The sequence below is a fragment of the Chamaea fasciata genome, unplaced genomic scaffold, assembly GCF_029207755.1.
Source record: "Chamaea fasciata isolate MVZ Bird 193981 ecotype frontalis unplaced genomic scaffold, bChaFas1.0.hap1 SCAF_5, whole genome shotgun sequence".
Classification (NCBI taxonomy): Eukaryota; Metazoa; Chordata; class Aves; order Passeriformes; family Sylviidae; genus Chamaea; species Chamaea fasciata.
This window is the reverse complement of record NW_027094090.1, coordinates 47,836,703-47,852,754: the sequence shown is the minus strand read 5'-3', so window position 1 is coordinate 47,852,754 and position 16,052 is coordinate 47,836,703. Positions and strand designations below refer to the sequence as shown.

The window sequence follows — 16,052 nt, the reverse complement described above, 5'->3', positions numbered from 1 at the left end:
AATTATCATCATTATCATCTTCACTGATATGATTTTGCTTTGATATTGTTTCTATTTTCAAACAAAAATACTACATGTATTCAGAACATCAGAAAGACATTTTTTACAAACTGAATTACATACCCACAAGTTCCTTTCCTATTCTTGATGATGCAGGTACCCAACAAGAGACAAGCAAATAAATATAGGAGTATTGACACAGCAGATACAGACATGTGCAGTGATGAAAAGTTCACACCTTTCCTCTGGCATTTGCTTGCTGTGGCTTGGATTTATATTTCCTCATTTCTTAAGCACTCCTAACACTGATTCGACTTTATTCAAAAAAGCAGCATGGAGAAGCTACTAACCCTTCTTCTGCACCCTCAAGCAGCTGATCTTTGGTCCACAAAGACAGCTTCAAAGAAGCATCTCTCTGCCATTTTTCCCTAAGTGCAACCTCCCAGGTGGCCCATTCCAACCCATGGAGAGCTACTGCTGTCACCCCACCAGCCATTACAGGAATCACATTCCCAAGGAAGAACACCAGTTTCTCATAGTCAGGCTGTTTGGGTTTTTATTAATTAAACAGTCCATATACAAAGTACTGAATAAATATACAGCTGTGTCACACGCCAGGGTACCACACACCCACTTGGAGAGTTCTCTGTAGTTACATGTGAAATACCATGGAAAGATATTTTTCAAATGCAAAGCAGGTTACAGAATGATTCAACTCTGCAGACTCATTGCTCATCACCAGGGTGCAGTCCACACCCACCACACACACATATTTGCTCACTCATGCCTGGTAAGAAAGGTGTCTGCCCTCTGTAACCTAGCTGCTTGGGAAATGTTTGTGTTAATGTCACAGACACACTCAGGAAGAGGCTGAGATCCAGGGTTCACAGGATTATAACCCACCAGGGCATTGCAAGGAGCCACATGGAAGAGGCTTTGTCTTTGGGGATCCACAGCTTGGAGTGACTGGGGTGGGGAGGGAGAGTTTGCAGGGGGGCAGGCACCTTGGGGAGCTCAGCTGGGGCACATGGGTAGGAGCCAGAGCTGAAAAGGAAGCTGCTAGAACATGAATTGGAACATGTATCAGGGTAATTTGGTATATGGTTTTATGTCTTAAAAGTTTTCTTCCCCATCTCCAGCATGGTCCCTAGATGATAAGGAATGTGCTGGAAGCAAATATGAAGATGAAAAAAGGAATACTCTTTCTCTCTCTCTGTCTCTTCTCCTCTGATCTCTGAAGGACAGCCAGGCAGGGCTGGGAGTAGGCACAAAAGTAACAGTGGATAGATAAAGATGTCCTCAGAAGTACCTGAGATGTCCTCGTGGGTGGGCAAAAGGAAGGAATGTGTAGGGCTGATGCTCCTGATCCTTCCTCTTCTCCCATCAGATGAGGGGTACAAGCACTCCCATGAGCTGATTAAAGCAGGTCCTGTCTGGGGCAAAGCCAGTCACAGACCCAGCTGATAATCTTCCTGCTTCAGCATTCCTCCTGAAAATAGGACAGGATGCTCTTCCGTCAGGAGAGAGAAGCTTCATTCCAGTGAGGAGGAACAGGATTGCCAGGGCTGTGTCTGAAGGCTATATTTGAAGATTAAGAGGGAGCTACAAAGGTGCCTGTGTGGGGGAAAGAGGATCCCTCTCCTTTTTTGCTGGTGTGGGTTTACTCTTCTGCAGGATCATCTCACTTGTCACCATGTGGCTCGTTCCCCATGCCTCTGCTGAGGGGCACTTAGTCTCTGCTCACTGTGGAGTTGCTACATGGGGTTTTTCCCACCAGTGTAGTCATGGTATGGGCTTGTCCGGGCCTTGGGGCGAGGGATGGAGAAATCATTCTGGGGTTCAATGGCCTGAAAAGGAAGCACAGAAGTCTTTACCTTTGAAAACTGGACAGAAGTAATGAAACAAGGCTTATCAAGAAGACAAAGAAAGAAGGGAGAAACAGAGCTGAAGGTTTCCTGAGAATGTGACCAATAAGGCTGTGGAAGAGGATCCTGGCAGAACAAATTAGTGATGGAGACATGTCACCAGAGGACATGTGGGAACATGATGTGAGTTACTAGACCTGGCTAGGCTGTGATCTGAAGGAGGACTGGTGAATGGACAGGTGGACATGCAGACTGCCCATTCTAGATCTGCACTGCAACTTCCAGTGTCTGCTGGTGGGAATACATTCAGGGCCTGGGCTGAGGAAATAAGCACACTCTCCTGAGGAAAGGGCACAGTCTACTGTAGGAACTGTGCTTGAAGAGAGGACTTCTTATGTGGCACCAAATCCTGAAGTATTGAAAACTATAACCTCTTTACCTCGGGCCCCTCTTGCCTTCCCATGTCCCTGGATGTGTCATAGGTCTTCCTTTCCTCCCAGCCACGGCACCTCCATGAACATGTCACAGAATCACCTGGCTCCATTCAAAGCACGGGTCTGCCTTCACAGAGCCTGCTCTAGGTCCATCTGTCTTTGCCCCTTCTCCTTCCCTTCCTTCCAGCACCTGAACCATAGGCTATAGCCTGCATTCGGTGAAACGGGTGACGGTGGCACGAACTTACCTTCATCTGAAAGTGAGAAGCGTACGGGGAGTAGCTGAGGTCTCCTGTGTCACAAGACAAAAGCAGAGGAAAGTCACTGCATTAGCATTACACTGTAGCTTGAAAATACCACTTCAAGGGAGACTCAGAGGGTCTGTGGTTACATAAACAGCTGCTTTTAGATTGGTCTAACTGTGCAATGTGCAGGCGGGAATGGGCTAAAATCCATAGGTGGAGGACATTAAGTATTTCCTTCTGAAAGCAGAAATGAATGGTGTTGCAAGTAACAGGATGCAGGTGGCCTTGGAGATTAGACATGTACTGCTTCACAATTACTGTCACAACCACCAGCCAAATCCGTCCCACTTGTATGCACAAGACCCCCTTCACAGTATTCCCTGGCAGAGCACAGCCTTTCTTGGCTATTCTTTCACAAATCTTGGGGTCTGACTGCAGGTGACGAATGTGATACCAGCAGGAAATCCACAGCCAGAGGAGTCACATCTCCTACCCACAGGTTTGGGAAACATTAGCTGATAGAACATTTTGCTTTGTCCAAGTAGGCAAAAGACTCATACAGAAAAGGAAGTCCTCCTTGCCTCCTTTTCAGATGATTGATTCATTCTTACATGGATAAGGGAGCCTGATCAGAACTGGAATAAATAACCTGCAAGGTATAACCTATATAGGCCTGAAGATCTGATGCACCACTAAGAGACAAAAAAAAACCCCTCCTGATTTTTAACGTGGACTTCCCAGACATAGCAGGGTCATAAACAGTTATATTTCAGCCTTGACATGGAGCAAGTCTCCTATTCAGTCACTCCTCCTACACATCTTTAGCTTTTGCATTGGTCCTCACTCATTTCACTCATGTCTGGAGATTAATTTTCATGCGCATTTCCAAAGTTTCATCAGTCTGAAACTTTTTCCTAGCCTCTAATTTATCTGTCATCTTCAAATCTTTTCCTGTAGCTCTACCTCTTTTAGGTCACGAGTGGTGCTTTTGTGCTTAGGGCTGGGGGGACAGTGGAGACAGTCACTTCACCATACCTTGCACAATTTCATCTTGGGTGTAGGCACGGTTGTCCACTCCAGTTGCCTGCTTTATGAACTTGGGCTGGCAGAAGTCATTTTCTGGAGGGTAGTCCTCTAGCTTCAGAGGAGCAGTGAGGAAACAAATTTCGGGGACAATATACATTATCAGGAAAATCCAGCCATTGGACACCAGAGCAATGGCCACAACAGGATCATCCCACATTTCTTTGTCTAAAACTGTGTTGCCTTTTATGAGCATAGTGATCCACACTACCCAAATGGCAATGGAGAACAGGACAGTGACAAAGATGTGCGCCCCATGTCTCTTCCAACTTTTATATGGCCCACAGAATGTGAACATGGAAACCAAGAAGGTCAGAGCCATGAGGAAGAGCACATAGATCAGAAGCATGACAAAATCCTTGTTGGTATTCTCCCGAGTCATATTCAGGAATTCTTCTCTCTGGTTTACTAACATGGTGACTAAGTATTCAATGTTGATCACAACCTGTACCAGGGCAAAGCAAACAATGAAGAGCAGCAGCACTCGCCAGGAGAAGGGCTTTCTTCCTCTCACTAGTTTGTTGAGGTTGCAGGCATGGGTGAGGAGGCACGAGAAGCAGAGAGCAAAGATGACTCCAAATAGGAAGAAGCGAGTGGGACGAGTCCTGTTATTGAGTTTAATGATGAAGGCAAAAGTGAGACCAAAAACGCCGAGTGTGCCTAAAAGAAAGAAAAAATAGACGGAGATCATGTGCCGCTTGCTGTTGTCTTGGACTTTGCAGATAAGGAAGAAGAGCGAGCAGATGAGGAAAACGGTGATGAGGATGCCTGCTGCAGCCAGCGACTCCAAGACAATTCCCCAGGCCTTCTCTGTGTCACAGAGTAGGTGGTAGTCAGCACCGATGCTGCCGCAGCCTGGCGGATGTGGCGTTGTCATCCTCTCGCCTCCTTGAACAACTTCTCCAAAGCTGTAGAAAAAGAGAAAACACAGGCTGTCAAGTCAACCATCTGGGTACTGTCAACAGTGGGGAAGGAGAGGCAAGATAGACCTCCATCCCCACCTTGCTGGGCAAGGACACCACAGTGCTAAGGACATGGGGCAATGGGAGCAGAGTCATCTCATAGTTTGGCATTGGTCTCCATCAAGGGCAAGTCAAGCCCCTCAGGAGGAGGAAATTCACCTTGCATGTCCTCTGCAGTGTACCCGATGCTGTGCAATGTTTTAGGAGTGTAGGGAGTAGGAAGAAGGTGAGGTGCTGGAGGAGGGACTTGCTTGGTGCCGTGCAGTGCAGAGACTGCCTTGTCACTTCTGTGATACCAGAGCAGCTGTTAGTCATAATACAGTTTACGCTCTTCTGACAAGTTCAAAGACCATCAGGACCTTGGTACTTGGGAGATTCAGAGATGAAAAATGCAGAACAGAAAACTTGTTCTCTTTTACATTAATTTTCCCCCTTTTACAGTCTCTGAGGCACTTTTGGCTTTGGTTTACTGTTATGAATGAAGGGGAACTTTAACACCTTTTATCTTGCAGATAACTAACCTAGATGCCTCCAGCATAGCCCTTCTCACTCCAAATTCAGCAGCAAATACAGGCCACCGACCACTAGACCTAAACTCATACTTCTCCTTCTTCATGGCAGTGTAGCAATAACGCGTGTCTCAAAGACCTCAGTCTCCACCCTAAGATATTGCCTTGCACTGACTGGAGGCCTGATATGTCAGAGCCAACGCTGTTCACTGTGAGAGAAGTAACCACCAAGTTATTGCATGAGGAGTCCAGAAGCCAGTGATGTCAAGGTCTCTAACACGTTCCTGCTGTCTCATCATAAGATTTCAGCACTGTCTGAGCAAGCCTGTCTCCCAGGGGATAAGAGAGCTTAATCGGACTGTTTAGGGGAATTAAGTTCCCTTCTTTTTTGGGAGCTTGAAGCATATGCAAAACCACAGCTGGAGGCCTTTGGCACATCATGGAAAATTATGCAGCCACATGGAGTTTAGACCCTAGGGGCCAGGTACTGATTTCTAAATACTAACGTCCTCAGTTGGGCTTGAGTCCCTAAAATCTATCAAAAGAGGAATTTAGCTACAATATCACAATGAAACATAAGTAAACCTGTCCTTAATGGTGATCCACGCTGGAAAACCAGGGGCTTTCTAATAGAGAAAGCAATAATTAGTCTTGCAAAATTTAGACTTTAGTGCTCATGATGCCATTTGCCTTGATTTTGCTGCTACAGAACAACACACTGCATTTAGGAAGTTGGTTCTCAAACCCTTCCAGCAGATTTTAGTGAGTGCAGATTGTGTTTTTAATAAATGGCAGTTGATCTAACCAAGGGATGAACAAAGGGTGAAAATATCACTGACTCACTCTCAACCCCACATATGCTTCAATGGACCTGCTTATAACTGAATTGGGGAAATATTTTTCCAGCTTCTAACTCTCTGTGTAAAAGATGTGCAGCTCTTCAAAAGGCTGGCTCCAATAAAATGCAAATTATTCAAATATGCAGGAACTTTGGAATCCCATGGAGAGAATGGAATAAGTGGACATCACACAAAGGAGTTTTGATAATCAATGTACACAAAATCTTGGAGATTTACGATCTCTTGCACAGATAGCTGGATTATTTGGACAACTGTGAACAATAAATAATGAACCTTTCTGAAAATTTAGAGAGAAAATTCTAAAATTTTATCCACAGACATTTACTGTTGATTAGATTAGCTTATCTGTTAACAGCTCTGGCAGATACAGACTGGTGCTCGCTATTGAGGCACGTGGAGAGACCAGAGAACCAGCCTGAGTGACCTCATGACAGCACAGAGCACACCCACAGCTTTGGGTCCTGACTGGTGCTGACTGCAAGTGGTGCTTGCCACAGCCAGCCACCGCGGCCAGTGAAACAAACAGGATGGAAAATAACCTTGACTTGGAGAACTGGCCACTTGCAACCATTTTTACTGCCTTCTCTTTTTTTTTCCAGGGTAGATGCCCGGTGAGGCACGAAGAGCCTCTACCCTGTCTCCTGGGTAAATGCCGCTCCCCAGAAGCTGAGTCTGCTCATCCAGCACCTAGAGCAGTGTCTAGGAATTCCAACGGGCTCTGCAGTCTGTGCAAGGGAGCCTGTACTGCGGTAGCTTATACAGCACACCCCAAATCATAGCTCTCACTTGAGCAAGGAGTCTTCTCCCTCCATCTTGGCGCTCCTTTCCCATTGATATGTGTACATAAAATACACCCATTCACCCACAAATCCCTAGTCGTTTCCCGGGAGCGTCTCCCCAGCTCCAGCTATCAGACCCATCTTAGAGTCAAGGATGGGAGGCACTCTCAGTCCACCGTGGCACTCCGTGCCTCTCCTCTCCCAGCCCGCACAGCCATGGTCCTACACGCCATCCCAACCCAGCTGCAGAAGCCAGGCCCACCCCGGATCCTGTAAAACATTATCTTGAATTACCTTTCTGGGTCGTGCCTGGTGAAGGCAGCAGAGAGGCTCCGTCTGGGAGAGGCACTTTTCCAGCGCACCAGTAACCGGGCACCTTCGCACCTGGAGCCCCGGCCGAGCAGCAGCTCCGCGCTCGCCGTTCCTGGGAGCTTTAACAGCTGGAGGGCTAAGGAGGTGGGGCTGAGCACGCCTATTCCAGTTCCACCGCCTCTCCTCTCCCACAGGACACGGCTGTGAAAATTCGGCCCCTGTGCCAGGAAATGAAGTAAGGCCTCCTGACGTCAGCGGGGCATTCACCCCTGCGTCGGGGTGGAGATGGAGCCCTGGGGACAGAGCTGAATGCTGCTCAGTCAGGCACCTGATAAGGTGCTCCCCTGTCTGACTCCTGGCACCTGTGGGTGGGGACTGCGACTATGAATAGCAGTTCGTCCCCTCCCTGCTCCAAACCTTTTGTCTCTTTGCCTGCTTTCTCGACAGATAAACTGCTTGCAAAGTAGGCGATGAGGAAGCTGTGGTGTGTGAACGGGCCTGCAGTGCCCAGAGGGAGAGTGGCAAGCCTGGATCCATAGATGGTTTGTTTCCTCGGGGCTCTCAATAGGTGCTGCGTGTGCGGACGCATCTGCTCGTCCCTTTCCACCCGTGCCAGTGAGAGCCACCGGCTTCTTTCCTGAAAAGGGCAGCTTGGCTTTCCTTGTGTCCCGCTCAGACCAGTCTTGCTTGCTGAAGGCTCAGTTCTGCCTGCTCTCGAGCCCTGAGTCACTTTGTCCAAACTGCTGGCCCAAACAGTTAATGAACAAAGGCAATGACAAATTCCCCCTTGCTCTACATTTTATGCTTCTGGCCCGCCACACCTATCAGCTCAACTCCATCTAAATCCTCGAGTATATCCAATGTGTTCATGACTTCATTTGTTATTTTAAATATTACTCACTGGGAGTATTTCATTATCCTGATTAAGGAATTGACATCAAGGCCTACCCACATGAAGCACTGAGTCCCTACACACAGCCCCAAACCTAAAAATCCCCCTCGCCTCACGAAGTTTGTTCTCACTTCCAAAACCAGCGGTGGGGATAGAGCATCTGCACATGCCTGTGCTGAGGTCTAAGTGTCTACAGATATCTCATCTGCTTGCTAATTTTGTTTGTTTTAGGGATTCTGGCTTATTTCTGAGTGGTGATCCTTTTTGAATCTCACATGTGGAGATTGCCACAAAATTCATACAGGAGTCCTCTCTTCCACCCCCCATAGAAGTACATGAGGACCTGCAGGGATGAGTGGCTCATCCAGTGAAAGGCAGCACTCAGTGCATTCACTGTGGGGTGGGCCATGCTGAGCCCTAAGACAGTTCTTCGTGTCCTTCCTACTTTTATCTCAGTGTAAAATCCTGAAGCTTCTTAGGAAAGGACATAGCAGGTTTCTCTCCATTAAATTAATTGAAACTTTAAAGCAGGTCCTGGGCTTAGTGAGTCAGCCAAGAACGAGGCAGTTACGAAAAATGAGAAGAGAAAATAAGTAGTGATGGAGAGAAGCTTAGCAATAACTCAGTGGGATCCAACTTGTCTTAGGAAAGTATCTCAAGAAGCTTTCAAAGGTCACCGGTCACTGCCAGCCTATTTGCATCTTGTCAGAGCACATTATATACTGCCTGCTACTTCCCTATATTTATACAGACACACAAAACCTCATGGAATAGACCATGTCAAATTATATCAGGGGCAAAAAGAAGAAAAGATAAAAGTATCAAACATTTTTTCAGAATGCTTGAGAAATCCATAAGAGTCAGTCATCAAACATAACCCGTACTTTCAGAAGGCTAATGGGGCTACATTGAAAAACGGTCCCAAGTGATTTAGGAGCCTGAGGTCTGCCTACTCACTGTAGTGTAAGCCATGGTGTCCATGGCTCTCATGCTGTGCCAAGGAGGATGGAGAGGCACCACTGGTCTACATGTGCGAGTACAAATTGGCACAGTGATCACGCTAGAAAGGTGAGATGGCTGTCACCTCGCTTTAGGGACAGGATGTAACCTGCAGATAGAGGCACCTAAATTTAGATATCTGATGGTTATTACTTAAATGTGAACTGAGTGTCTCAGCTCCCAGTCATAAGGTCAGAAGGACTGTCCCAGCTGATTGGATACAGGTGCCTATTTCTGTGTACACTGAAATGCTCCCAGGTGTGGTTGCCTGGATTGCCTGGGGCCTCACTTTAGTTGCTTGCACACCAGCATAGTGTCATTTGAGATGCCACAGTGTCTCCTGATCAACTTCCAGTGACCACTGCAAGAGCACATTAATTTCCTATACCTCCTCTATCAGATCTGGCAGTCCTTTGCAGATGTTTTGGATACCCTTAGGCGTCTCAAATCACCTTTGCAAGAGCAAATAGATTGAGTGCTCAATCTCCCTGGCTCTTTCAGAGTTGAGATGCCCAACTTATATGTAGGCACCTATTCCACTATAAGGACTTGATTCTGGTACACCACCATAGATAAATAGTTAATTGAAGGTGCTGTAGCTCTGTTACCTGTTACTCAGTGAACACCATAGGGATGGCATATAAGATACAAGAGCTGTGGGAATTAATCCTTCTGGAGCATTAGTTCATGCTAGATAACGCAGAATGTCCCAAATGACCCTAGGGAGCAGTGTATGGACAATCAAATTGACTCCTAGGTGTCTACAGAGCAGACTTCTTCATTGGAGGCAGTCATGTGGATTGCCACTATAGTTGGCAGAGAGAAAGGGACACTTCCAGGGTAGTTGCAGTTGATCTGCTTCAACACAAACCAAATCACACCTGAGAAGTACCCATTTCTTTCTAAGAGAGATGGAGACAAGAGAATGATACAGACCTTTACACTTGACAGCTGAATTGCATAGCAAATCATCAAAATAATTTAAACACAATTCAGTAGCAAAATGCTGGTAATGTTGGAAGTTCCTTTAGGTGGGAGGCTGTTGGTAGCAAAACTGCTTGCTTTGGCCATATTGCAGCACTGGACAAGCAAGCTGGCTGCTGGTAGTGGGAAGGATAGTGACTGGCTGACAAGGAGAGTCAGAGACAGTAGCAGGATCTGACCCCTTTGGGCAACAAGCACCCACAACTCTCAGTTCTAAGGCAGCAACATGAGGGCTGGGCTCTCTGAGTCAGCTCTGCTCCCCGCCCCTTCTTGCTGTTGGCATTGCCTGGCTCTGCTCCCTCCTGTGGGGTGGGGGTGCCCAGTGCTGACCAGTGCCCTGGGCCAGCCCTTCTCCATGATTCAGTGTCACAGCAAATGGCAGAATGCTGCAACCCTCTCAGCTCAGCCAGGCGTGGGGAATGGAGCATGTCTGGGGGGCGCAGGGGCTGACTTAACACCTTTTATTAAGACAAGTAATAAGGCAAGCAGATGCCTGGGGAGATGGTGCATGGCGCTCTGGAATGTGACTAAATAACATGTTTATGTTTGACCCGGTGATATTGGCGGCATTGTGATTAGGCTTGTGTCATTCCTTCAGCTTAGCTACCTGTGCAAACAGATAGCTTAATAACATAAGAACAGCCTTGCTCCCCGAAAAACATCCCCCTGCCAGTACTTATCACAGTCATCCTGAGCTAGCATTACAGCAAGCTCCACCCCATCCTGCTCCATCCATTTTCTTCATCTTTAAATCAGTTCAGGTGTAAATGTTATGATGCCCTTGGAAAGAGCCTGGCATAGAGTTGATGGGTCTTCAGCCAGCCAGTTCAGGGCACCACTGCCTTAGTCAGGAGAGAAGACAAGGGAGGGGGTCTCATTCTGGGAAGGGACATGTGGGATCTTTGCATAATCCTGGACTTTCTCCTGGGTATCCTGTCCTTGAATCCCTCACGTTCTGGCTTTGAAAACATGTATCCAAGGATTACAAAAAATTCTAAGACTCTAAGAGTTGAATAGTTTTCCTTTGGTAATGAAGAGTGTTGCACTAAAAAGTAAATATTATCTAAAATAATTGCAAAAGGAACACATTTTGGTGTCCTTCAGAGCCTTTAGTTGTCTCTGGAGTTATCAGTTCTTCTAAACTGCATGCTGTGCTCCCTGCCATTTTCAATCTCAGGAAAAATATAAACATTTCTGGTATGTAACAATGCTTTGCTTTCTCTGCTGATTGCTGCCTCCTCTCAAAGAGGTTCCCTTTAAATGAGCAGGTTTTGGCTAAGCCCTTTCTCTTCCTGGCTCCTAAATGCCCTAATTCTTGGTACAGGACTTTCATTTACTGGGAAAGGCAGAGATTTGATCAGGAAAAGGACAATGAGATTTATTAAAATATTGAAATCAATGTTATTGAGTATATCCTATAAAGAGAAACTTTCAAACCTGTGAATTAACTGCTACAGCATTCCTAATGGGTGAGAAGACCTTGCTTATGGAAATGAACTGCCTGGTCCTCTGCTAGGAACATGATGCTCTGCAATGCTGCAAACAGGATCACTTCTGCGTGCAATCCCAGGTGTGAACAGCCTGGTACCTGGAAACCCAGGGGCAGGGGGTAGCTCCTGGAGTACCTGCTGAACCTGTGCTGAGTTCATGCCTTGGACTTGCTCCTGTCCCATGGGGACAGATATCACAGTCTTTCATACTACACAAGTGTGAAAGCTGCAGCAAGAATGGGCAGAAGTGGAGAACAGCTGAAACTGTGGCTGTGATCACTTGGCCAGGAAGAGCCTTTTCATACAGCAAAACTGGTGCTTTTTAAGGCTGTGAGCAAGTGAAAAAAATTAATTAGATTTATCACCTCAGTTAGGACTTCCAACGGTATGGTACAGTATTCACTCATGACAACTGAGCCGTTCCTCTAGATGTGGTTTCCTGGAGGTTTCCTGTGCCCATCCACTTACCAGTTCAACAAAGAATGCTCCAGCCCTCCTTTATGACATTAACCTCATCTGCTTTTATGCTGATGCATTCCCAAAGCAGCAAGTTGCCCTGTTATGCATAACTGGGTATTGTTTATAAACAGACATTTTAGGAAAATAAGTCTCAGTAAACAAGGGATCTGAAAACATGCCTCTAGAAAAGAAGACAGGCCAGGGAAGATCCAGGAGGACCTGCATTTGCTCTCTCCTTCAGAAAGACAGACTCTAAGGCTGGGGTAATGATTTAGGAGAGAGGGGATATCTAGCTGCATGTTTAGGTGGTGGGACTTGATGGAGAGACTCTCAGAAAAGCACTCTGGGAGGAGTCAGCCTTTGCTTTCCTTGTTTTCCAGTCCTGGTTTTGGTACCCTTGTCTGGCCACTAATGGTGTTCCTTTTGTCATTCCTTGCCCACTGTGTCTGTAGTAGTTTCCCCTTTTTCTTCCTTGTCCACTCCACATTGTGGGATGTGGGGTTGCAAAGACTGGCTGAAATTCTCTCTGGGAGAGGATTAGGCTCCTTCTTTCATGGGTGGCTGTTGGCAGTAGAGATTCTGAGACAGCCATCCTGCCCTGGAATCTGATTTCTCCTGCCAGCAGTGTCTTGGGTAAGAGGTCCTGCAGGAGACTGCCTCCATGCAAAAAGCATTCCTGGGAATCAGGCTGCACACAAAAACGATCTTGCTCAATGATACAGAAAACTCTTCTTTACTGCTTCTGGATCAAACACCCCCACAATAGCACAAAGAAAAGCTGAGATCCAGCATAAATCACTCCTCCCTTTTAGATCTCATCAGAAAAGAAAAAAACAAAAACATAGATAGATTTTGGATTTTTTTTGTCAACAAGCTTCTTCATGCAAGTACAAGTCTGTGTCCCCATGCAGCCAGCATAAAAGCTGGCATAAACTCAATATTGTCTCTCCTGGATAAATTATCAAAAATACAGTTGTGTTTACATATTTAATCAGAGACATCTGGTTGGACTTGATGATCTTGAAGATTTTTTCCAACCTTATTGATTCTATGAAATAGCTACACACAAATTTGCTACTGCCTGCAGAACCACAGCCTGGGAAGAAGCTGGCAATTTTGGTCAGTGTGTAGACTAACCTTTAATCAATACTATGATTTTTCTTGACAGAAATGAGGATCGGGGGAGAAAATATAAGGAGCAATTGTAAGATAAGGTGACGTAATTGAATTCATAACCTATTGATCCCCGATATTTTCTTACAGTATAGAGCAGGTCCCCAGGGCAGGTAGTTCTTGTTCTCTGAGTGTTACAAATCCCAGTGTCACCTCTTGGAGCCGGAGAGTTGCTGAGGAGCCATGTAGAGAACCACAGTGGGAATCTCAGTCAGGCTTCAGGAAAATGTAAGCAAAGAACATGGTAATGCACAGTGCTCTGGTGCTAGCCCTACTGAAGGGTGTCTTGCTGCAGTCCTGGAAGAAAGAGCTTCTTTTCTGTGCATTTTTTCTGGGGTACTAGGGGCTTGGCAGCAAAGTTCACAGACACAGCCATCTCCCAGGAGCCATGGGCATTACAATCTGTGGGTCCCTGTGATTTGAGGGGAGATGGTTTATGTTCCTGTGGGTTAGAGCTGGAGATTGTTAGAAGGTCCAGGCCAGTGCATACCTGGCAGAAATGCCAGTGAGTAATAGTTACTAGATTATATTAAAATGACTTATAAAGCCAATGTCTCACTTCTGCTTGATAGTTCACTCAAGATAAACTTTGTTGCGTGTTCCTGATTATAGGTGACCATAAAACTTCTCAGATATCTTCCAGGGCTGCTCAAGGACTCACTCAGATGTCAGCATCCATCAGGGGAATACTAGCATGGTCCATGCTGAAGTCCCTCCCCCTCTCAGTGTTTATGTGCCAAGAAGACCACTATAGCCTTGCAAATGCTCAGAGATGAGATAGGAGAAAAGCAGGATGTTGCTCTGTCAGGCTAGGGCCATGTTTTCAGCATGCACAAAATGCCTTTTGACTTAAATCCTGAGGACTCCCCTCCCTGTGGCAACCCAGGAGCCTGGGGAAATACTTGGTTTCTGGCACAGGTAGATGGTATGCCCTGGAAGCCAGGACATCTCATGCACAGATGGCAGTGGATTCCACCACTGCTGGAGAACTCCGGATGATTACTTAGGACACTTATCCTGGGTGGAAGATGGAGCTGGCTGGGCAACAGAACTCAGTGTCCTCCATTTAAAAGGCCAGCATATTGATGGGCACCCTCTTTTCACTTGGCACAAGATTATGCATGCTGGTCTCCTACCACTGCTGCCTCATTCATGGTGTGCATTGAGACAAATTGAGAGAGAGGTTGTATTGAGAGAGGGTTGCTCTTCCAGCAGGCACATAAGCATCCCTGGATACTGCCTCACTGGAGGCCCAGGACTGCATTTCAGTTCTTTACTCCTCCCACTAAAACCCTTTTCTTAAATGACTCTCTAAATGCAGTATTTGCCAGAAGTGACCAGGTGGTGCATCAGTATTAAGGTCTCTCAAGTTTCTTTCCATCCTACTTGCTAATCACAACTGATGCTTTATGAAATCTCCAACTCCCAAGTATCATCAGAGACACTGAGCACCCTAAGAGACAGACATACCAGCGACATGGGTGTGTTTCAGAGGCCTGATAGCATTCCTGTTGGCTTCTGTAAAATGATGCCTCTTTCTGCAGTTTCTACCTAATTTTGGCAGGCACATACCCACACAAGCACACACATACCTGTGTGCCAGCACACGCCCCCCGCCGTCAGCCACACCCAGCCTCGCACTGCCTGCCACGCTTTTGCCTCTGTGGTTGCAATGTCTACTAAAACTAGATAAAAATGCAGGAATTGCAAGCTGTGAGGATGCTGTTGGTGGAACTGGTAGCTAGGGGAGGGAAGAGCAAGAGAAAGCAATGACAAGCCAGGGGTGGAAGTGGCAGTCAGGCAGGTTGAGAAGGAGAACAGGCAATTGCAAGCCAGGAGCATCACTGAAAATGGTTTTCCGTAGAAAATTCACTGCAGGATATGTAGCATATCTAGCTATTCCTCTGCAATAGGTGTCCCTTGCTTTGAGATGCCAGATCCGAAAGATGTGCACTCTTTAAATGCTATCTAGCTTAGTGGCTCCACTTTTTAGAGATGGAGCACTTGAGGCCATAGATTTGAATCCTAGCCAGAGAGATTAGGTACTTGAGAACTGAAGCAGAGGCCGAGTGTAATCCATTTAATTATTCTCTCTTTAAATCTTTCACGATAAAGAGTGGAAATCTTAAAGGGAAAGTTAACTGAAAAACTCAGTCTGTGCATAAAATTCCTACTATTATTGTTTGAGGTTTTCTGATTCATGCAAAGAAAAAAGAATCCCTCAAATATATAGTCTTAAACACTCACACATACACAGATACTCTTCCTCACTCATTTGACCAAAAGTCCATTATTCCATTGAAAGTTCAGATGGAAATTTCCACTGACAATTCAGACCAGCTGTCAGAACTCAAAAGTGTCTCTTGATCTGCTGCTGGGCTAGTTTCCTTGTCTCACCTCACATTTTCATTTAACTCCTCTCCTGATTTCAGATAAGCCTGTGGAAATATTTGCTATCTCACATTTGCCATAGTCACTAAAGATATTGTAAACTTGACATGTTTACAATAACAAGCAGCAATACAGTATTGGATTAGAAATGAGCATTAAACTGTTAAATGTGAACTTCCAGACTGGATGTTGCACCCAGGGCTAGGAGAAGGCAAGAATTGAACTAGACAAAAAATACAACTGATTGCCATGTCCCTGGCTTTGATTGTTGTTCTTCCAAACTTCTTGACAACCCAGGAGCTCCCCTAAGCTAGGAGGAAGAACATCAGTGTGCAGTTATTATTAAGAGGCAAAAGGAGAAGACTTGGCTGAAGTAGAGAAGGTTTACAAAGCTTCTGGCTTGCAGTATGAAGGGAAAGAGAGCCTGTGCAACCATATGGACTAGTAATTCCAACCTAAGGAGCCCCTTTCTGGCTGTGCTATGCTTCTTTCCTGCCTGCTGGGTGTGATGGACAAGCCTCCCATGGGGGCTCCTGGACTCCCCATTGCTCTCCAGACCCAGCAGCCCTGCTTGTTTTGCTTGGTAAAGAAAAGCAACACTGTAAGTGACAGCCA

At 46.1% G+C, this 16,052-nt stretch overlaps 1 protein-coding gene across 1 annotated transcript; it reads right to left on the bottom strand.

Moving 5' to 3' along the window:
* Positions 1-539: 539 nt before the first annotated feature.
* Positions 540-7,321, bottom strand: LOC136289596 (retinoic acid-induced protein 3-like). Its single transcript, XM_066183530.1, has 4 exons — positions 7,032-7,321; positions 3,580-4,535; positions 2,548-2,591; positions 540-1,847 (listed from the first exon to the last, which is right to left on the bottom strand). Exons 2-4 carry the CDS (start codon positions 4,502-4,504, stop codon positions 1,755-1,757), a joined length of 1,062 nt encoding a protein of 353 aa, XP_066039627.1. The 5' UTR covers positions 4,505-4,535; positions 7,032-7,321; the 3' UTR covers positions 540-1,754.
* Positions 7,322-16,052: the final 8,731 nt, after the last annotated feature.

Bases quoted from the DNA above. Each gene is read 5' to 3' on its own strand.
- LOC136289596 (XM_066183530.1), bottom strand. From the start codon at position 4,504: ATGACAACGCCACATCCGCCAGGCTGCGGCAGCATCGGTGCTGACTAC. The intron at 2,592-3,579 runs GTATGGTGAAGT...CTTGTGACACAG, and splicing joins CCAAGATGAAATTGTGCAAG to GAGACCTCAGCTACTCCCCG. The intron at 1,848-2,547 runs GTAAGTTCGTGC...CTTCCTTTTCAG, and splicing joins CTTCTCACTTTCAGATGAAG to GCCATTGAACCCCAGAATGA.